Raw genomic sequence first — 22828 nt, forward strand, 5'->3', positions numbered from 1 at the left:
ATTTGTAACTCCAAGAACTCAGCATATGTAGGCTATGTCCATACAGAGAAACCAGCTTTTGGGGGAGGAAGAAGGAAAATATCACTGAATTCAGTCAGTTAATTGAATTTAAAATACCTGGTTGTTTAAATTCAACTGATTTCTTTGTCAAACGTATTTCTATTTTGACATAGCTACAGTTGCCCAAAAAAGCAAGCTTGGAAAAAATACACATTACACTCCTTAGAGTTTATATTAAAAACACACACACACACACACACACACAAAACAGCTTGCAACAATTAAAAGACAGAGAAATCTTGTAAGGCTGGAAACTTCTGTGAATTATCACCATTCCATTATACTATGCTTCAATTTTGCTTCCAGCAATCTGAAAGTTGCTCTTAAGCTTTCTGCAGAGGGATCATGAGCCCAAGCCTTAATCTCCACCATAGCTCCTACCTTTGAGGCAAATAAAGAAAATATTCTGTCCTCTCTGCAGGCAAGCCCCATTCAGCAATGGGATTCCAAAAAGAGCAGAAAGGAGAGGAAGCAGGCAATCTGCCTACGGTGTTCAGGGTACGCTGGTACAGGACAGGGGCTTGGAGATGCACCAGCTCCTAACCACCCATTCCACAGACAAGGAAACTAAAGTGAAGAAAACCCAGAGTCTCACTGCTCAGAGTTAGAACCCAGGCATACTGGTTGCCGGACCAGTGTCTTCCTGCTCCCATTGAAAGTCAAAATTTGGTTCTGGAAAAATCCCCAAAGACCTCAATCGCTACCCACACTCCCAACTCATTGTGGTCATTTTTCCACTGCCTTCGTGGAAGAGGAAACTTCTAGTTATTGGGCATTGACAAATTTTTATATTCTCTCTCTTTCTGTTTAACTTTATTGTGTGGTAATCAAAAATTGTTTATCATAATGCTGTCAAATGGACTGTCTTCCTATTACAGGCAGATAATGATATCTCCTAGTGGGAAATGGTAACAGGGCTGGAAATAAGGATGACTTTCTTTCTTTTCTTTACATTTTAAACACTACAGTTTTTTCTACAACAATGATTTCACAGTCTAGGTACAAAACAGGTAGGGTTTCTCTCATTCTTAATTTCTGCAAAATCTAGATTGACTCAAATTCAGAATCTGGTGAAAATCCCATATTTGAGGATGATGTAGTCTAGCGGAAAGCTCTGGATTGGCTCTATTTTGTTCTTTTTCCCCCACCCCCCCCCAACAATTTTTAAATAGTTTTCATTTAGGGGAAAAAAAAAAAAGATTTCAACTTTGGATTGGATTGTGCCGATGCCAAAGTCTCTATACATCTAATCAATCAATAAATAAGACAAACAAAGCAGCATATGTTTATCCTTTACATTTGGGAAGTATACATTAATTACTGTGGATTGTCTCCTATGCATCTCCCCGCCCCCCAACCCCGCTGCGTCGCAGACAGCAGTGCTCGAAAGGGTCCGCAAAATAAAAATGTATGGGGTAATTAAATGGATATTTATAATTAGAACTTAATAATTTGCATCAGGGACAAATGAGCTCTGATTTTAATCTGCAGCATATTTAGATTAGCCTGAAGATAGTGTAATTTGGTGGTTTTATAGGCCTCCTCTCGGATTATGAAATAATACCAAGCCTTCCAAGACGGCGCATCCGTGTCAGGAGTGTGTTAAAGAAGAAGATGCAATGAAAATGTTTGACAACGTGAAAGCAGCCATAAATTACATGACAACTGTGTAAAAGTCATGATGAAACAAATAAAGGGCTGACCTATAATGCGTCTGATTCATTGTGACACGCACAGCTCCCTGCACTAATCTTTGCCCAGCCAACGCATTCTTAAGAGGGGAACTACTTAGCACCGGGAACGTTGTAAATTATCACTAGTCAACAGCATTGATTTTTAGTCGACATTTCAATCAGGTTGAAGTAGAAATACTACCCAGCTCATCCAACAGCCTCTTAACCAGTCCGCTGCCTCTCTGCGGGCTCCTCGGTTATGGCTTTGTTAAATTTCCATTGCTCTCACCATTCAATATTTATTATAGCGTTGCCACATCCAGGCACTTGGCCTGAAGGGTCACCGGCCTGCCTCTTGGGACATTAAATTCGTGCTTACCTTAATGAAGGCAGAACCAAAAAAGAAAAAGAAACAAAAGGCCACCATCAGAGAGCTGGCCTGATTTTCAAGAGAATGGGGAGAACACGAGAGGGGAAAAATAGGGCCTCGAAAGCAATGGTATTCCTTTTATCATTTCTGCTTTTCAGTCTGGGAATAAAACTCAGAGCTTCTCTCCTGGGGTAATCGGGGAAGACTGCTATAGTCCAGAGCGGTGGGGGGGCAGCCAGACCCAACGTTGAGAACCAGGGGAAGAGGCCAGTGCAAAGGAAGCAAGGACCCAGTCCCAGGCAGAGTGAGAACTGACGTGTAAGGCTTGGGGTTCTTCATCCACGTGTATTCTCACCCCCAACTCAGAAGACCTCCTGGATCCAGGCCCATGGCTACCCCTTGGTGGTGGATCTGAGCACCTCCCTGGGTTCAAATGGAGAAGAGCCATAAAGAGTGAGCAGCGCTCCCAGCCTTGTCACCACTGAAGGCACCTCTTCAGGTCCCCCACCACACAGACCGCCACACACAGTAGGTGCCTCCTCGCTACCCAGTGGGCTCTGAAATTATACCAATGGTGGTCCATGGTGGCCCAGCCAATTCAAAAGAATGGGTAATAAAAAGGAAAACCCTGACATTTGGTTTTGGAATACATTATGCAATCCCTCTGCAATGAACCTCAGGTCTTGCTTCAGCAAATATTAATGGTGTCAGAGCAGCCTGCAGAGTGACTAGGGGAGGCCACCATGCACTTGAAAACTTGCCTCGGGGAAAGCCACATGTGGATCATATGGAGTTGCCGACTGCAGTTTCCATTCAAAAATTTTCTCAGGTCTCTTAATGTACTTTCCGGACTTGCCTCACCACAGAACTTGTTCAGCCAATAATGAAAACCTCCTAGCAGATTATTTACCCCCCAGCACTCCCAACATACACATATACACATACACACACCCTCATACACTCTCACACTCTCCTGCTCAGACCCTAATTCTGATGGTGCCTGCTCTTTAAAGGTGTGGTTGGTGAAACGAATGCGGGAGAGACAACGAACAGAAACGCTGGAAGCACAGTTTCACCAGCCCTTAAAAGTCCTAGCTTGGTTTCTTGGTCAGCCTACGGCTATCTTCTAACCGAGTCACGTGCAAATAGTAAAACCTCTTTCCCGTTCTTCACAGGACCCTCGCCCCATTTCTGCCTTACTCTGGACAGATGGAGAAGTGACTACTTGCAAAGCAGAATTCCTCACATGGCAACTCTTTCCAACAGCTCCAAGGCTCCGCCAATATGCCCAGGACAGCCGCCCAGGAACTGGATGAGAACATTCTTCTCTTTCCCAGAAGACTAAAAAACTTGACCACAGAACCCACAGGAGGGCCAACCAGCCAGGACCAGAGCTTCCCACCCAACTGGTGCCCAGCTCCACTGCAGAAAGCTGCAAACATTTTGAGGAGGTGACACAGGATAATGCCCGGAAGTCAAAGGATTAAACCCCTAATGACTGCGAACCTTCAGGAAAGTTACTTAACCCTTGGGGGAACCCAACTGCCTCCTCTACCAAATGGGGCTAACAGGACCTCCTTTCTGGGGTTGCTGTGGAACGGAGAGACAACACGTCAGACACATAGCATAGCAATGGCAACTCTGAGTGCATTCTGTGTGACAGGTAATTTATGTGCTTTCTCTCATTCACCCCTCGAACCCACCTTATGAGGGAGATGCTTTGGGCTATCTGCATTGCACAAAGGTTAAACGCTTTGCCCAAACTCTCCAGCCAGCCAGTGGTAAAGCAGGAATCTGAAACCAGAGTGACTGTGTCACATATGCAGGCATACTCACCTGGTAATGCTGCCCATGTCTGTAGGGAGAGAGGCCAAGCCCGAGGGAGCTGCCAATGAGCAGAAGCCCCTCCAGTCACCCCACCTCACCAGATCTACAATGGCTACTAACTGTTCCCACCCAATAGCCCCTTACCAACAGGCTCCACACACCCTGATGCAGAAGGAGGCGCTGAGCCCCTTCGAACCCTCCCTGCCCTGCTCACCTCTCATCCCAACCTACTACTCCCACACTGTGAGGAACTATGTTGAGACCCCAGTCCCCAGTTCTTCTGGAAAAGGAAAGTGCTAAGCCATGAGTCAGAATCATAATAATAACTGGCTTTCCTCAAGTGCTTACCACGAACCAGAACCAGGCAAGCATTCTCATGCAATGCTAATGATGTCCCCCATGGGGGGGGGGGTCCTATGACTACCCCCATGTTACAGATGAAGAAATGGAAACTCAGAGAGATGAAGAAATCTGCCCAAGTTCACACAATTAGAAATGGCAGCACTTCACCATTTTATTTCATGTATGCCCACCCAGAAGCTGAAGAAGAGGGAGAAAAGGAAATGAAAGGAGATAACCATATTTTTAAGGGCTTATTTCCCTCTCTTTCAACCGCACTTCCCCATGTTACCACGCAGGTCACAAAAGAACGTAGATGGGAATGAAAACAGCATCAGGGGGCTTGGCTGAGTGTTTTGGGTTATCTGTGGGATGAGTCCAGAGGCCTCCAAATTTTCCCACTTTCTATTTGCTACTAGATAAGGAGAAAAAGTCTACCTCCCTTGCTGAGGCTTCAGCCTGGGGAAGCAAACATGATTTTATCCTATTTTATGTGGCTGTTCACAATAGTGCCTTTTCAAGTCTATGATGGGAAAAAAAAATCTTTTATTGTGTGAACTGCGTTCTGGACAGGCCCCCAAACCACCTGGAAGCCCGAGTGTCCCCTAGGTAGAATGCTATGAACCCAGCTTTAGCGCCAGCAAGCTCCTCTGGTGGGAACCAGAACATGCCTCCCGCCAGTAAGTAACAGGGAAATTCAATTACCTCGCCACTTGTGGCAGGAGGGCAAAGACTGCACATTAAAAGAGCTAAAAATGTCAGGAAGTTATTGGGCTGATGACTCTTGCTTGCCAACACTCATAAGTGAATGCATAATGTCATAATAAACTAAAAAACACAGAAACAGACCAAAGAAGATAAGATAATTGAGAATAAAACAAGCCCAGACACATGGGTTTGCCATCAGCCCTGCACGAGAAGGAAACGCTGGGCTTCCAACCCGGGTGCTTGCTTCCCCACCTCGGGCCTTTCCTGGGCCTTGCTGGTGTATTACCCTTCCCAGCCACCAAGAGCCCAGTTCACAGGTCTTTCCCAACAGGGAGTTTAACTTTAGCCATTAAAAAAAGAAGAACGCGCTCCCACCCATTCCTTACCTGCGCGCAGGCCCGCAGGCCCCACCCCGCCCGTGCTGAGCGCACGTAGGCCAAAGCGCACGCGCTCACACACGCTGCTCTCCTGAACACGCCGAACCCTTCCCGTCCGGGGCCCTCGGGTTACTGGCGTTATCACAACTCTTTTTTTCCCAAAGGCAAGCCAGGAAAGATGATAGAACCTGTGCGTGTAGCCAAAAGACTGGCCTCAACTGGTTCAGAGGGGGGAAAAAATTGAGCCGTGTGTCTTTTTTTTTTTTTTTTTTCTTTCCTTTAGCCAAAGACCTGGGAGCATTTGATGTACAGTCAGCAGGTATTTTTTTTTTTTTTAAAGAAAGAGAAAAGGAAGGAAAAAAAAAAAAAAAAACAAAAACACTGAAAAGGCTTGGCTGCACTGGGGCCCTGACATGCTCTCATCTAAAGCTTGGCCCTCGGCCAAGTTCATCTGTTAATGGACAGCCACAACCAAGGCCTGCACCTCCCCCACCTCCCCGACTCCTCTCTGTTCTCCTACCTCTTTCGAGCTCCTAAAAACTAGACATCGATTATGTCTGTGCTTTTCCCTTTCTATTCAAGATAAACAAAGTGCTTCAAGTTCAGGGCACACCCTGGGACCCTTGACAAAACAATCTATCATTCTGTCTGCTAAACCAGTCTGGCTACACTACGGCCGCGAGAGCAACGCTCCCAATGTACAATTTTCCCTTTGTGTTTCTTCCCTCTTGCCACTAACCTCTTTTCTTTACCACCTTCTCCGGAGCAGATGGACTTGACCACTTTGCTTAAGCCCCTCCTGGTAACCTCAGAAATTAAAGAAAAGATCAGAGCCCCTGGTAGCCATCCTACAGCCCAGGTTTTCCTCCTTTCCCTGTGTGGCCCCCATGTCCCTCGGACACAAACACATGATTCCCATTGGATCCACAGAATCCTTTCAACCCTCTCACCACAGACACCCAGAAAATAAATTTAATGCAAGAAATGTCCCTTCTTTTGCTCCCTGCAAGATTATTTTAAGTGAGTTTTGTTTTAAATCATAGCCATTAATTTAGCCTGACTTGCAATTAAATGCAAATACACTTTTTACAACCAGTACGGAATGTATTAATTATAACTACAAATGGTCAAATGAGAGCACAGTCCCTCCTAAAAATATTAATAAAATACATAATAAATAATATTAATGAAACAAAAATAGATTCATAAGCCTTGGCCAGGGCTTTTATTATTTCATGCAAGGGGAAATCCAGCCAGTGAAACTTGCTGCACATACTTTGTGGCAGGACTCCAGCCAACCACTACCACTGAACTCCAAAGACTGTTTGGAGGGGGTGGGGGGAGGTGGTGCTCTGGTGTTGGGGGTTCTGTGCAGACTCCCCTTTAAGAGGCTGAGCGATGGCCACAGGGCACAAGGCAAAGCCCATAACATCTCATACAGCTTTCCCATGTGGTCAGGGAAAGTAACCCACAGGCAGCTTCTCCTTCCTAAGGCAGCTTGGCTCTTATTTCAGTGCCTACCCATCCCCTCAAATAAATCCCCTAGACCCAAGGGAAATGAGCCCAGCTAAATTAAGGGCTCAGGAATCTCACCCCACCTCAGCACCCTCTACTGCACCAGCACCAGAAGCCACCTTCCCCCCTCACACTCCCCCCACACCACCAGACCCCTGTTAACCTGTCTCCACATCACACAGCCCCTTGCCTCAACCCCCACCCCCGCCTCCCCCACTCCCTACCCCCGCCTTTCCCCCCAAACCCAACACACCCACCGCACAATCGAATCTAATTAAGATCAGGAAGAAATTTGCATTTTCTTTTCACTGTACCCCCAGTAATCACAGAAGTTCTTCAAATTTTGAGAATTTTGTTCCTCTGCTAATTATTTCCCTCATTTTGCATTTCAAGGCACAAAGACAGTCTATCTCACTGGTGGTCTATTAATAGTTTGAAGTTTTGAGCATCAGAAGGTGGGGTGAGTTTTTTTTCTTTTTTCCTTTTTAAAACGATTCTGTCATTTCTAGTTTTGTAAAAAGGTTTTTTTGTGGTTGTTGTTGTTAGTGGTGGTGAATTTAATGTTTCTTCCAAATGATAGTTTAGCTGTGCCATTCTGTGTGTTATGATTTGATCTTCCCCTACTTTACTGATCTACAGAACCTTGGTATGTGAATGGCAGAGGGAAGGAAGGAAAAGGAATGGAGGGAGGGAAGAAGGAAGGGAAGAAAGAAAAAAATTAAGAAAAGAATGAAAGAAAGAAAATTCCTTGGCATAAGTACATGTTTGCTGATCAAATTTCAGATCATGTGTTGTTCATTATTATGACTTTACTTGAAAAACAGTTTGCCACAGTGAGATGGATTCACTTTATGTGCTTTCTACCCCTCCACTCCCTTTAAGTACTTTGAAAAACAGTACAATTTTTTTAAGGTACATTTAAAGCATGAACTGGTTTGGATTAAAACAATGTTTTCAACATCCGTAAATTCCCTCAAAATACATTTTTAAAAGACTTATGCAAAGCCACACATGATTTTGAGGGACCTAATGAGATTGTCCCACCAACAAAATTTAATGGTGACTTAAGAAATTCTAATACTTTTCATTTACTTCCCATAGAATTATTTGTGTACTTGACACATTTATACAGTTTCTCCATTATATAACAATCTACTCTGGGTACACTAGATTATGCCAATCTATTAGAATGAAATTTGTACTCCATATAAGCAGAAGTTTCCAGTCGGTTTTGACTTACCATTATGTTTCAATGTAAAGTGTTATTATAGCTGAGTATAAAGCACAGCTACTCCGTGCTCACGGTTTTTAACTCTAATACTGTAATCTTTCTGGCTGCTTCTAGGGCTGTGTCAGTGTTTACATTCCTGGAAGTTAAATAAACCGACATGGCAAAACTCCTGGATAGACTGAATAATAAGGCCCGTGATGACTAAATTGTTTACTTTTTACCTTGTTAGGATCCCTTTCTTGTAAAGTTTGGAGGAGAGACAGAGAAAGAAGGAATGAAGAAGGGTGATATGAGATAGAAAGAGAGAGATTTACACACTGGCTTCTATATGTCACAAAGACCTTCCTACCCACAAGCAACGTGATTGAAGCATAGCGCATGAGTTAGTTTTGCCTGTTTCGTTTTGGTGTGTTTTCTTAAATAGCTGGTCATCTGAATACCCCTTTCTCTGTTGCCCTCCCCCCAATAAAAAGTATGAACACTTTTTTGCCCATTTTCAAATAGCAAATTATCCATTAGATTTCATCATATCTTAGTAAAGCAATTACATCAAGAAAATGATAGCGCGTGTGGAATCAATTATGCATGCAGTTGGCCGGAGACCAAAGGCTGTGAAGTCGGAGAGGGCAGAATCGCTCGACACACACAAATAAAAAGCCCCTGGATCTCACAGATGGACCCCATCAGTTCATCTTACTGCCTAAAAAGTTCATGCACTTAATAATTTATTTGTGTTCTGGATACTGTTTCCCAGCTGAATATTAACAACTTTGAACTGCAGCATGCTTTTAGCATGGTATGGATGGAAGTCATGGTAGGGCAGTGTGAGGGTCCCTCGGAGGTTAAAACTGTAGTTATGTTTCTTACACACTGTTCGTTTTCCATCACAATTTATTTTCTTTCATTAAACATTCCTTTTAATCAGAATATCAGTTTCTGTGTTCTGATTCTGCTTGTTAACCAGTGATAAACTCATAGACCAAAGAGGAGCATCAATAATACAGCACGGGCCACTCAACAGCAAGGGCAAATAACCAAAATCACAGGCTCTCAAAAATCGGAAACCGTTAGTTAGCACCTTGTTTTCACAACCAGGGCACTCGTGCACCTTGAAGGAGGCACCCAGGAGCCCAGGGACCAAGATTTACTCTCATGACTAGGGGAGGACACAGACAGAGCCGCGGAGAGCAGAAGCCGACGAGGCCACAGGAAAACTTCCTTGAGCTCAAAAGTAATGAAGTCAGCCAAACCCAAGCCCAGGACGTGTGGGTGCTAGGCACATACTGAAAGAAGAAACCCAAAGCATTGTTGCAAAGGTCTGTCTGTACTTTGTAACCATCTCTCTTCCAAAGGAGAAGCCTGATGTCTTAATACGCTGGAAAATTCAAGTCTCCCTGACATCAAACTGCTTAACAATGAAACTGCCCGACAACTTTCGCGGGGGAACAGGGACAGGCAGCACGTATTTCCCCACAGATCTGGATGTGCCTCAATCATACACTTGAATTTCACAGTCATCTCCCCAAATGAGAACGACTTCCAGCCAACACTTCCACAAACTGTACTTAACATTAAAAGAAAACGGCTAAAACATATGTAATTACTCAAGGTTAGACTTCTAATTCCTCAATTCACTAAAGGAAACTTGGCAAGAAGATGCATCATTTTGCTCCTTTCTGCTGGGGCATCTGAGGAGGAGAGCCACTGAGGCAGCTAATACACAAAACATGATCAAAAGTGATTAACAACAGCTTCATATGCAAATTGCATTAATGAAGGAGTGCAAAGTCATCATGTAAATTAAATATGTCAAATCTCTTGGTGAACTTTCAATCTTGAGAAGAAAAAACACTGCTTTAATTTTTTTACATCATCAATTTTGCAAGATTGAAAATCTAAGAATCTTGGTGCTATAAACAATTTTCACCTTTTTTTTCTCCTTCAGTAGGCTGACAGGCCAGCCTGATGTGCACCGAATGTACATGTTAATAGGCCAATCAAAAATGCAAAACAATTCGCAATTACTGGAAGGACCTAATGGTCATTAGAATTTACAACTAGGTAATGAACTGAAGTCTGCCCACACCATGCATATTCATAAAGCAATTTAGCCTTTGAAGATTAAAGAAGTGCTTAAAATTCAAATGAGCTTTAGCAAATTATCAGTAAGATTCATCCAAAAAGCAAAGGGTTTTTCTTCCTATGATTTCCTCATTTTTTTAATGCAAAATTGTTATATCTTCCAGACTGAGCTTAAACTAAACATTGAGCTTCTAGTGAAGCCAAAGGGGCTAAGAGACAAACAGAGGCTGCAAACATCATTACGGACTTTGTTCATAAAACTAAGCCCTTAAGAGCCAAACCTATCTCTAAACATGGTAATTTATCAAAAACAGCCCAGAGTTGCGCATAGGCAATATACTGCACAGGCCTCCAACAAAACAGATTAACATGAGTCCCACCACCCTCCCAAAAAGCCTTTTTCCCCTCAAGTTGAGTCTCCTGTGTAAACATCCACTGGGGTATAAAAACAGCTTTTTCATCGCCTTAGAGTGGCATTCGTTTTAGAAGTTTCTGCTTCCAAAAGGAAAAGAACAAGAAAGGAGAGGATACGAGGCAGAGGAGCGAGATCTGGTTTACTTCTGAGGAGTGAAAATCCTGTCGTTGGGTATTTATCTTCCTGGGGGTTCCCCCCATCCTACACTGGCAGCATGTAATTCAAGAGGAACAGGTCACACAGACAACAGCTGACATTCAGAATGTCGTGGTGTCCACCCTCTCACCCCCCACCCCAGTTATTACATAGTGGGAATTTTAATTTTTATGCTTCCCAATGACAAGTATGGAGAAGAATTTATCTCACACCTTGAATGCTAACTCACACCTTACTAACCTCATGATATTTAAGAAATTCTAGTGAGAGAATTCCCAGTGAATGCCTCCTCTTCCCCCATCCCATACACCCAACCCAAATGAAAGTTCTATCTCGGCTAGTGTACAGGTCAGACTGAGAATAACAGCTCGGAAAGGACCATGTGCCATGCTTACTGCTCCGCATCTGGACCCAAAAGACTCTCTGCCTGCGTGATTGTGTCAAACCCTCACTGAAAATACTCCAGTAACTTCTCTCTGCCATTCTTTACCCCCCACAGGCCTCCCCCAACCCTCCCTCCAGCCTCAGACATTTTCCCAGAAGGGATCATCCTACCTGAAAGGCAGGTATACCAAGGAAGTACGAAAGAGGAGACGAGAGAAGGGGGGCAAAAAACCCCAGGTACTATCCCTGATCCCTTGGCTCTCTTATCCCTGGGCCCTGCTCACAAATGTGCCCCATTTTAACATTTATTAGAAAGAATCGGATGCAGAGCTGCGTGTAACTCACATTCACAACCATCTGTATGAGCCACAGGTCCACAGTCCTGACCAATTCCGTTTGACACTAATGTTACTCTACATGAGTAGAGTTCAATGAGGGTTGATATGGGATGTGACAGAGTAAATCAGAATTAGATTAAAAACAAAAGTTTAGAAACTGATGCTACACTGCCGAGCAAATGGGACCTGAAGGCCAAATTTCCCCTAACTGCCTTCAAGTCATTTTCCCTATTAGAGCGTTTGCCTGCCACCCCCTTGCTGGCAGCACCGCAATCACATCAGAAAGGAGAATGGAATGCATACAGGAAGGCTTGAGATGTTCCTCTTTAGATACAATACCTATACATTTAATATATAGCAATTAACTTCTGGTCAGGAGTCTGCAGGCAGCAAGCTGTCCCAAGCAGATAGGGGGGAGAGGGGGCCCAGAGCTGGGACAAGCACAAAAGACAGGTCCGACAACAATGCCTGCTGTCAGCAGCTGAATTATTTTTATACAGGAATTTTTATCTCTATTGTACAAACAAGTACGTGTCTGTGCAGACTTGTTAAGCAATCCACTTGTATGTAGAATAAGATTTTTTTTTCTTTCTTGCTACCAGTCACACAGCTCCAAGATCAGAAGAAATACATAGTCTTTGAAGCTGCTCAAATGTTTTAGTTAAAAGGACAGCAGTTGTTTTCAAAGATCCAAGAGTATCTTTATCAGAATTAAATTTTTCCTTATTGATTTTTTTCCCCTTAACATAACAAAAACATAACATGAGAAGGTTACGATTTATTATTAAAAATTTTCGCAGCCTTTAAATCATTCTTCAGTAGCCAATGTTCACTTTTAAATATAAAAGAATAGTTGTGTGTGTGTGTGTGTGTGTGTGTGTGTGTTAATCCTAGGGTAGAATGGAGTAGGAGAAACTCGTGAGATTTAAGATTTAACATTGGTTAACGTATTGTTTTAGCTGTGAACCCAAAGACTTGTGGAGGAAGGGGCTTAAAAGGGCAGTAAATGGTTCATTTCGAGCTGCCCCTTAAATGTAAATAAATGGTGAAGTCATGGTAACCCCTGAGTCAGTAAGGGGAAATGCTTCAGAGTTTTGTTTTGTTGTTTTCTTTTTTTTTTTTTTAACCCCAAAAGAAACTCCATATTTAAAAATGTAAAAAGATCAAACATGGCATATAGGGCCTTGTGCTCCATCTAAGGTAAGAATCCAAGCTACACCTTTTTTCTCTAAAAATTAACAGATGTGATTTTTTTTTGCAGTTTTTTTATGCATCATTACATACCAAGAAAGTGAATAACTGATGAATATGAATTTAAATGCCCTGATGCTTAGCATGAGGCTTCCTTGTGTTTTGCAGAAAATTCAAAAAGAAAACTGAAACCAGAGGGCGGGGGACACAACAGCACCTGTGTTCTTTTTGAAAGCACCTTCACAGGCTTCACAATAATTCCATTCTTCATTTTAATGGGAGTTTTTAATCAGTGGACTCACCTGTATCTAAAACTCAGATCAAATTGTAGGTGTAATTGTTCATTGCCAATGCTCACAAGAGTGAAGATACAAACACAAACGCATTGTGAGTGACCCGAGGTCCCCAGGTATCCCCTTCATCAACAGGCCTGCTCCACAGTCCCACTGGGAATTCCCTGGCGGGGCTGGTTCCATTCGGCAAAACAGGCTGCCAATCCTATCTGGAAAAGGGTGTGCTGGGCGCCTTCTCACCTCTTTTACAGGAAGTTTAAATCTGATCATCTCACCTTTAGTGGATATAATTTGTTGCTTAGCACTCTACGAACTTGGTATTTTATCTCTGCAGAGAGATCAAAAAGAAAAAAAAAAAAAAGGAGGGCAGAAGAAGGAGCAAGTTGCAGCCCTGGGCAGCCCGCCTGCACGGTGCCTTGTCCCAGAGCGGCCACCTGGTCAGGTAAGCCTTCTAGGGGCGTTGCATCAGATCCGCTCACATCAGTCTCCAGGGTGAACCCGGAGATGAAACACTCTGGTTCCCTGTCTGTAAACTTCTCATTCACCAGTTCTTGGCAGCTTATTTTTTCCAAGTGTTTTGTTTCAGGAAACGTGTGTATTTTCTTTTGTACATTTTGTGGATTTACCACAACTGGTTCTGACAGCTGTTGATTCTGTTAAATGAACACATTATAAAAAATCCTCTTTAAAATCTCAAGCAACAGTGGACTCAAAAATAATGGTGAAATGTTTTAATGGAGCTCCAGCTGAAAATTGGTTAGAGGAAAAAAAAAAGTATAACTGAAGGGACAGAAGTCCTTTAAGTCAGCAGTAGATCTGAACCGAATGTCTGTGTGTGTGTGCGCGCGCGCGTGCGCACGCCTGTGTGTGTGTGTGTGTGTCTGTGTCTCTGTGTGTGTGTGTTTAATGGGGAGAGAGGGGTGTTGCAAATCACCACAAATATTTACACTGTATTCCCTTTGTTCAAATCACATACTTTTAACAGGAAAAGCTGGAGCTGCGGCTATTTAAAATTTTAAATATTCAAACGCCTGTAATTAACCATATGAAACAAATTATGTCGCATTTCTCCATACCACACATGCAAAAAATTCTGGTGGTGGGTTGGGAGGTGGCAGAGTTGGGGAGACAACTCCATGAGGAGGAAAGGATGATGTTTTCATTTTGCTCTAGATCAAAGGAGAACAAGAATGGAAACTGTAGCATATCGAGCATTTTTACATTGCTGTCTCTCACACTGGGCTATCTAAGTTTACACAATTCCCCAGACTAGCTGCATATTAAGCTTGCTGTGTACAGCTTTATTACGGTGCGGTGGTGGAAGGAGCATTAATATTCCGGCTCCGCATCTGACACGGCATTTACATGCGCCCATCTGAGCGGCACCTGAGTGCTCCTCCAAGGTGCAGTAACTGTGCGCCTATTGTAAAGGCAAATGAAGCTCACCTATTCCCTGCTGGGGTCAGAAGTGACCTCACCACCCCCCATGCTTCAAATCCTTCCCTTGCCAGCCTAACTCAATGCCATCGCAGAATGACGAATGAGCTCAGAAATAGACCCCAAGTTACTAACCCTGCTAAGAACAGCAAAAGCCTTTGCTGAAATGTTTTAAAAATGCATAGGGAGTGCAGCTGGCCAGTAAAAAGCAGAGAGGCAGATTCCAGTGAACCCAATATGGAATACGTTACATTCTAAAACTGATTAGAAATACAGTCTGATGTTTACTGGCTTCAAATTGAGTCTGGCATCAAGCATACTGGCTTTAATAATGCTGGCATTTTTTTTTATTATTATTATTTTTAAACCCGCCTTTGGTCTCTGGGAGCACATGTGGAGAGCTAAAGCATTCTTATTCGTCAGGTTACATTTCCTGGAAATTAAGTTTGTGACAGAAAATGACTCTAGTAGCAATAATATGGTTCGTGCTCAAATTAATTAGGTCATTGTTGTAAAAACTACATGGCAAATTACAAAGGTAAATTTACTGATATTGGCCAGAGCCTCTATACCCTATAACTGAAAGGGAGAAGCAGTTTAAGGACGCTTATTTACCTGGGTAGGAGGAAAGAACAGAGGAGGGAGCGATACAATGGCCAATTTTCTATTTGTCATTGCAAATAAAAGTACTGGTTATTAGCCGTTAAATTACATAGTCTGAACATATTTATGAACTTTATTAATGTTCTCCAAATTGACACATAAAATAAAAACCTGCTTGATTTGAGACAGTGTTAAAAATGGGCACTAAGTTAAAATCTTTTTCTTTTTTAATCCTTGTAATAACAACACTGCTGACATAACCATGACCCAAATGAAATCTGAACAAGCAGAAAGGTACTAAAGATCCTTGGTGATTAAATCTGTTGCTAAAAAAGTGGCGAGGTGCCAGGCCAGGTCCAGTTGGATGCTAAGTGCTTTTTATTGCACGAAGCTAGTACTACGGTATGTAAAAACAGACTTGGGCTTGGGGTAAATTTTGTCAAATGATTCCTTTGTGCAGTAAAGGGTGTGAACAGACCAACCAAAGTACATTAAATTCACATTGAATGCCGCAATCTCGGTGCACTTCCCTAGCTATGCTACTTTGGTTCTATTTCATGTTTTTCCCCAAAGGAAAGCCAAACTTTTCTTCCTTTCTTACTGACTAGTGTGCACAGCCACCATTCATCTATTCTCCCTCCTTAAATACTTTCACTTAAGAAATCACGGAATTCTGAAAAATACTTCCCTAAGATTTGCACGTCTGTTATATACTCCAATTTAGTCCTCCCACATTATCCAAACTACATTGAGGCTGCGGTGTGAAATTAATGATTTTCCAGGACTTGAAAATGTGCCATTAATATGCATCCAGCTCCCCTCTTCCCTGAGCTTAAGGTTCGCTGTCCTGACATTGCCTGCCCGTTTCTACACCCAGTTGCATTTTCCAGCCCATGGGCAGCTCCACAATTAAATGCCACATTCACAAGGAGAAAGGTGTGCAAAACAGATTTCAGATCCTTTAAAGTAAAAGGCACAACTTGCAGACGCAAGGAATGGGGTGATTTAGGAAATTACAGGACTGTTTTTTTAAGCTTTCACAGAATGAACACAGAGAATGGGAAGGAAACTTTCCCCCTCTGCTCCTGTTCTTGAAGTGAATACATATTTGTGTTTCCAATAAAAGGCCATTTTTACATTAACTGTCTGTAACAGCAGGAGACTGAAAAACTAACACAATCTCTACATCACACACAGGATGATCTTCATATCACGTGGCCCTATTCTCAAAACTATTATTTATAAAAGACAACTAGAAAAATGCACAATACATCTTTTCTGTGTCACCGAAAGGGTAATGTCTGAAAAACTTTGGGACCTTTGGGATCTTCCACATTTTAGATTTTTTTTTTTTTTCCTTTTTGGCTTTCCGAAGCAAATTTAGCAGCCATGCGGGCCACTGTGTTTAATTAAGCTTTCAAAAGTCCTCTGACAATGCCAACAATTGTAAGACACTTCTGTGGCTCAATCATGCAATCACTGTGACAGTTCTATTTACAATTTGTCTTAGAGAGAGTTTCTCTGACATTGTACTTTGACAAAACATCCAAGCTGCCAGTTCACAACCTTTCTCGGTCTTATTTACAAATACAGCTTGTATATAGGACTCCCAGACTCATGAACATGAGTCTTTGGGTAGTGGCCTCACAAACACAGGCTCCCAGTGAAAATCCCAGATATATATAAGGAAACAATATTCTCTATTCTCTGGATTCAAAAGGTAAGTAAAATGTTCACCAGCACATTAGTGTTTTTTTTGTTTTGTCTTTGTTTTTTTATTTGCTGTTTGCTTTTTCAGCTACCATGCTAAAAATTCACTTCAGAAGTCAGTGGTTTTTATTCAGAATCACATGAATAAAGAGAAATTAAAAATAAGTAGTCATACTAGGATACTATAACTTATAGTCTCATTTATAATTACACCATGAGGTACACAAATACTTTCCCAAATCCAGTCTGAGCTAGGGAAAGAATTAGAACGGGTACAAAAGGAAAAGGCAAGTTGATTTGCTAGATTCTGAAAAGCTTAAGTATAGTTATACTTGATTTACCTTTAAGTAACATGCTGCTGTATTTCTGTTTTGAATTAGTATTTCTCCCACCATTAGAGTAATTATCTTACATATTCTTATCCAGTGATGAGGTATATTGCCTAAGCAAATAATTTTGAAATACCCTGATATAAAGGCCTATGCTTATGATTTTAAGGAGAAAAAAATAGTATTTATCAATGGCAGTAGACTTGACTACATTTTATAGCACTGGTCATATTTTCTCCCATTCTCTTAAAAAGCTAACTTCATGACAGCCCAATCCTAATTTGAAGAGTGCATAATAAGCCAAAACCTCAAATCTGACATTGTGGGATTATATTTTTGGCCTTTTCTGTAACTGAACAGCAGTTTCCCACTCACTACTCTTTGAGGAGTATTTCCCCCATCATAAAATAGGAGACTAGAAAACACAGCAACACCCCTATTAAAAGGCCTCACTGCCAGTCACAGGCTACTCATACCTCATGGTGAGTATCTGACCCACAAATATATGCACTGGGCCCCCCATAATATAACCTGCTCATTTCCAGTTAAACGGGTACTATTGCAATGGTCTCAATGGATCACAGTCACACAATATTTTGAATATCTGAATGAAATGAAAAAGCAACCCGATTAACAGCGATGTGTTAATGCACGTACAGGTGGGAAGTACTAGAGCCCAGCCCCTTCTATTAGCCAGGTAAAAATCATCCCTTCTAAAAAAACACTCATCTTGGAGAGGCCTGTGTCCAGTCAAAATGCATATCACTTTACTAAGGATTTAAAGAACTCTACCTTATTCTCCTATCTGAAAGCCCCCAAATTCTAAGCTTTATTTATCTTAAGAAAATCTGTCACTGTTTTATTCCTGCTTCCTGCCTATAAAATGGCACAGAGCACAGTGAGCTCAAATCCAACTTACATCACTTTAATAAAGCCTTTCCTACACAGCGCTCTTAAATGACTACTTTTATGTGGTTGCCAAACATATTCTTCTAGAGATTCATCAATAGATCTCTCTCCTAATACGGAGCACTGCTTCTCCTTTCTTTTTTGTGACACAATTCAAATATCTACTGAGTGATTATTCTTATTGTTTCCTTCCTTGCCATAAAAAGAAAAGCAGACTTGGAACTCGGAAGACATGCTGGAGAGAAATGGGCTAGTAATAGTGCACAGCCATCTTCCAATACTTCCCTTCAGAGACACCTGAGGGCCAGGGCATCTTAATTTATGTGCAATGGTAGAATGTTATTTCACCATAGGAAACTCTTAATTCATTACTTGAATTATGAGAAGTTGTGATTCTACTTACTGACATCTCGCTTTGAGATGTGACCACGCTATTTATGTTCAGCCAGTTCCAGGGTGGGAACAGGTGATTAAACACAATGAAAGGAATCAAGGCTTTGTAATTATTTGTGCATGAAAGGTTTACCTCACCTGGGTTGCAGCGCTGGTGCGCCCATTGAATATCTTAGCTACCTTACACTGCTTTTCATCTCAGTGAAATCATTTAGTATTAGCACTCTAAAAAACATATTTTAAATTTACTTTCTTTTTTCTTTCTTTTGGGTTTGTTTTCATTCTTGTTTTTGGCAGGGTGGGGTGCTTCTCTAGGCTCTGCTATTACACTAGATTTTAAGAAAAAAAAAAAAAAAAACCTTCACGACAACCAGAAGTTAAGGAAAATATCTTTTCTTTCCTTATGTAGATTCACAACAAAGTAAAAAGCTTTCACTATAGTGCCTTTCCCCCAGCGTTTAGATTCCTCTTCTAAGTACAGAAGCACAGAATTTTGGAGCTGGTTAATCTGAGAGTGAATAACCTATTTGGGACCTCAGTAAGAAGTGTGGTTTTAATTCCTGCTTGACAGACACTGTGTTTTGTCTTTTAAACGAGCAGCTCGATATGTAAATACAATGTTACATCACGCAAGTGTTACTCCATATTTGGTGATTTAGAAAGGCTTTGGATCTCCGAAGACGACAAATCCCCTTCCGCCTGCTCTTGCTTCATTAATCATGCCTTACGTTTTCCTTCCAGTCACAAGACAGCACATGGAAATGGTCATTGCCATATCCTACTGGGGAGGGGGGGGTGGCGTGAACAGGGAGCGGGGGTATGAAATCTTAACCTATATGTCACATAAGCTAACTGTGGCGGATTCTAGAAAAATATTTTGTAAATGCAGCTTCTCTGGTACAGATTTCTCATTTCACTAAACGAAAAGTATCTGAGGGTTATTACAGGAAGCATTAAAAAAAGAAGAAGAAAAAGAAGAAAGAAAGAAAATGCCACGTTTGATTTTAATGATCAAATTCAGAGGGGGAAAGGAAAAATAATACGACATTTAATCCCCTCTGGACCACTGACCTACTACAGTTCAACTCTGTGGTCAAACTAGGTCAGAAAGACAAGTTTCAGTGAATCAATTGATTATATGCACTATCTTTCCTAAAACTGAACAAACCTTCTGCCTTTTACGGGAGGGGGCAGGGGGAAACAGAAGAAAGGGATCCACCAACAGGCTTGGCATTTTTGTCACCACATATTCTGCATTCACTCTGTCTTGAGTGTTAAACCACTGTTGTTTCACAAAAACACGTTTTAAGGGTGACTATATAGGGTTGCTGTTTATCACTTAGAGTAGGGATTTAAGTCCCTCTGTTAGCCACTAATTCCTTTTCCCCGTGAGCTGCTCAGAAACCCACACACCTAGCTACTTCTCTGCTAAAATTAACCGAAGGAAGGAGAGCTGCTGAATATGTGTATGTATTTTTCCAAGAGAATTTTTACATTGTGTTATAGCAGAAACAGGGGAAGTCTGGACTGGACATTTGTAAGGGTGACATGTGGTTGTGTAAACCACAAACAAAATCAAGATACATCTGTCAAAACCACATCAGAGACAAGAGAGAGCACAGAGAAGCATTTATCATTTAGCTGAGGAGGCAGGATGCAGGGAGCAGCCGTTCCTGTCAAACCAACCTTTTGAAATTTCCAACATGCCCTTAAACTTTTCGAGTAAGCATGTCTGTGCGCTTCAGCAACTGCCCTCTCTACTCTGGCCTGGCCAGTCGAAAATGGCATCTTAAAGTCAAGGTCACGGTGTCATCCCACCACGGGGCTGTGTTTAATTACAGCCCCATACGGGCTGACAGCCAATATGGATCCAAGGCTAGCCCTGAAGCTCAGTTAACTCTTTCTACCCACTCCAAAACACCCTGCCAGCCCACCCCACTTCATGGAAGCCTTGAGGACTACCTGTACCCCTAGGGAGGTCTGACTAGGTATTCTGAATCAAAGAGGTCATCGGCCGAACTACCAAATGTCTGTGTGGCCACTTTTGCCTCCAACTGGTCACCATGGCTAGAGATGGACAGTGGAAACTGGGCCGGATATAGTAAGGTTCAACACTTAAAAATGAGAAGGGGAGAAAAAAAGGAAGAGAAATTCAGCATCAGTAGACCCAGATAGAGGGTATCAGATGTGTGTAGCACCTACATCTGACTCAGTGAAGTGGAAAATATTTATTTTTTTGTGTTCTGGACGGAAGCAATAGGAATGATTATTTTAACATTACAGGGCTGTCATGGACAGTTCACCTGGAGAAATACAGAAAGCACTTCACCACTCCTTAGTGCTTTGGCTACAGCACCTCTGAAAATGAAAAGAAAACATGCAAACAGCTTTTCTCCTTGCTTCTCATTTACCTGCTATGTGTTCCTGTTTGGGGCAAATTCCTCTAGATGACGTTGATAAACAATCGTCATCCTCTGGCGTGACCTGGATGCCAACCTCCACGGGATTGGATGCTTTTTTCATCTCGATTGGTGAAGGGGAAGGTGGCTTATCCACAGCTTTTTCTAAGCAGAGACTGCCATTGCATTGTTTCCGTTTGTGCTCGATAAAAATAAGAATGTCCCCCAATGGGAAGTTCATCTGGCACTGCCCACACGTGAGGAGGTCATGGTCCCCTTCTGGAGCTCCCAAAGGGCCGTGGTCTGGTTCATCATCTGTAAGAATGGCTTCAAGAGGTTCGGCTGTGGTTGGAGAAACAAAAGCACAATTATTAGAGCGCCAGAGAAGAGAGAAATAGGGGAAATACATTCTCAACCCCACCCCATCCCGCCACATTAAATAAAGTGTTTCTGGTTTCCTTCATATATTACCCAGAAACCATGAGCACCTAAAACATATAAGGATATGAAGGTTATCAACAAGAAAGCAAATTTATCAATGAGGCAAATCATCATATACTTAAAGAAAACTCTCTGATTTGCCTAACTCCTGAGAAGACACACACACACACACACACACACACACTATAAACTGTATCTGGTTTGAGAGTTTAGAAACAATGTTAACTGTTAAATAAATCCTTAAGGCAGGGAATATAAAGAAAGCTTAAATAATAACTACCCCCCAAACTGGTAAAAACATGGACTGAAACCAAATTTGTTTCTTTTTTCGTAGAGACTAAGTTGTCCATTGTGCCAGAGAATAAAAGGGGAGGTGAATAAATACACGTACCCTTTGTGTGTGAATGTATATACTCCAAAGTACACAGAGACATAACTACATAAATTAGAAAGCTACTATATCACACAGAAAATGTGCCACATGTACACCGCCATAATAAGAAAACGACTGCATTCACCTGTGAAACGGATCTAAATAATAATCATAACACAGCATAATTCATACTGCCAAAAACCTTTCTGATCTTACACTCAGCAGTGCCACAAAATCAAAGAAATACCAAATTCACTGGCAATTCTTCTCAGACACATTAGCTAAATGGGATACTTTTGAGTACTTAAGAAAATAAGCCAATTAGTCATTTTTTCATTCGGAAGAAAGGAATGCCTAAAATATTCTAAACATGTTTGCACTTGGTGGCCTCCATCACGTAAAAATCAGAATGGTCAAGCAAACGCCACATTTCAGAACAAGGCTGAGAAGTCCTTTCTTTAGACTTGAAATACTTCGCCTAATGTTGTCAAAGTTGACTAATTTTCTGAATGAGCTCCAAAACGCTTCATTATGGGACTATTTCTACACACATAATCACCAGTGGACGGTATAACAAGGTAGATATGTCTTTCATTCCTGTTTCCTTTTTTTTTTTTTAACTTTGCACCAAAATACTCTAGCATCTCATTTGAACAGCTTCTATCATTTTTTAACCTTCCAAAGGGAAAAAGAGAGTTGGTAAGTCTCTGCTCCTGAAACTATATGCTTACTCTAGCCAAAAAAAAAAAAAAAAAAAATCACAAAATAAAAAACACATCCAGGATGCTGCCAGTTAATAAAACTGAAGCAGAAAATGTACAAGTCTTAAACAGTTAATCAGTCTGACCTTCTTTAGCAAGCTGCCAATTTCACATTTAATGAACTTAAAGCCACAGAGAATCAAAAAATAGATTTTAATTTGAGTGTAGAATATTGGAACCGATTTTGATAAAGTGCAAAAATCCAGTGAACTCAGGTTAAATTTATTTCAACCCTACCCAGGCTGAATATTGAGGGGGAAGATCTGGAGTAACTCCCAGATGTGCTGGGTGAAATAATATTGAGAGAGCCCTGCCTAGCTGCACCTGTGCTCAAGTAGGACATGTCATAATTTCTAGCCTCTGGTACTCCTACTAATTTAACATAAGGTCACCACAGGAATATGAAGGTTATATTCCCACTAATAAAGACAGCAAGGTAAGCACTTATGTTTCTTTGCCCAACATACTGACCAAAAGATAAATACAGAATACTACATGCACGCTTTTCAAATAA

The 22828-nt window shown here is 41.7% G+C and overlaps 1 protein-coding gene across 9 annotated transcripts in view; it reads right to left on the reverse strand.

The window, feature by feature from the left end:
* The window catches only part of BCL11A (BAF chromatin remodeling complex subunit BCL11A), a 102941-nt gene that overhangs the window by 72993 nt on the left and 7120 nt on the right, over window positions 1–22828 (reverse strand). For all 9 annotated transcript variants that reach the window (XM_004742009.3, XM_045077872.1, XM_045077871.1 and 6 more), the window contains one exon: window positions 20752–21081. In XM_004742009.3, coding sequence (XP_004742066.2) covers window positions 20752–21081 — 330 coding nt within the window. The remainder of the gene's footprint in view (window positions 1–20751; window positions 21082–22828) is intronic.

The sequence above is a fragment of the Mustela putorius genome, unplaced genomic scaffold (assembly GCF_011764305.1).
Source record: "Mustela putorius furo isolate JIRA1106 unplaced genomic scaffold, ASM1176430v1.1 tig00000224_pilon_pilon_pilon, whole genome shotgun sequence".
NCBI lineage: Eukaryota > Metazoa > Chordata > Mammalia > Carnivora > Mustelidae > Mustela > Mustela putorius.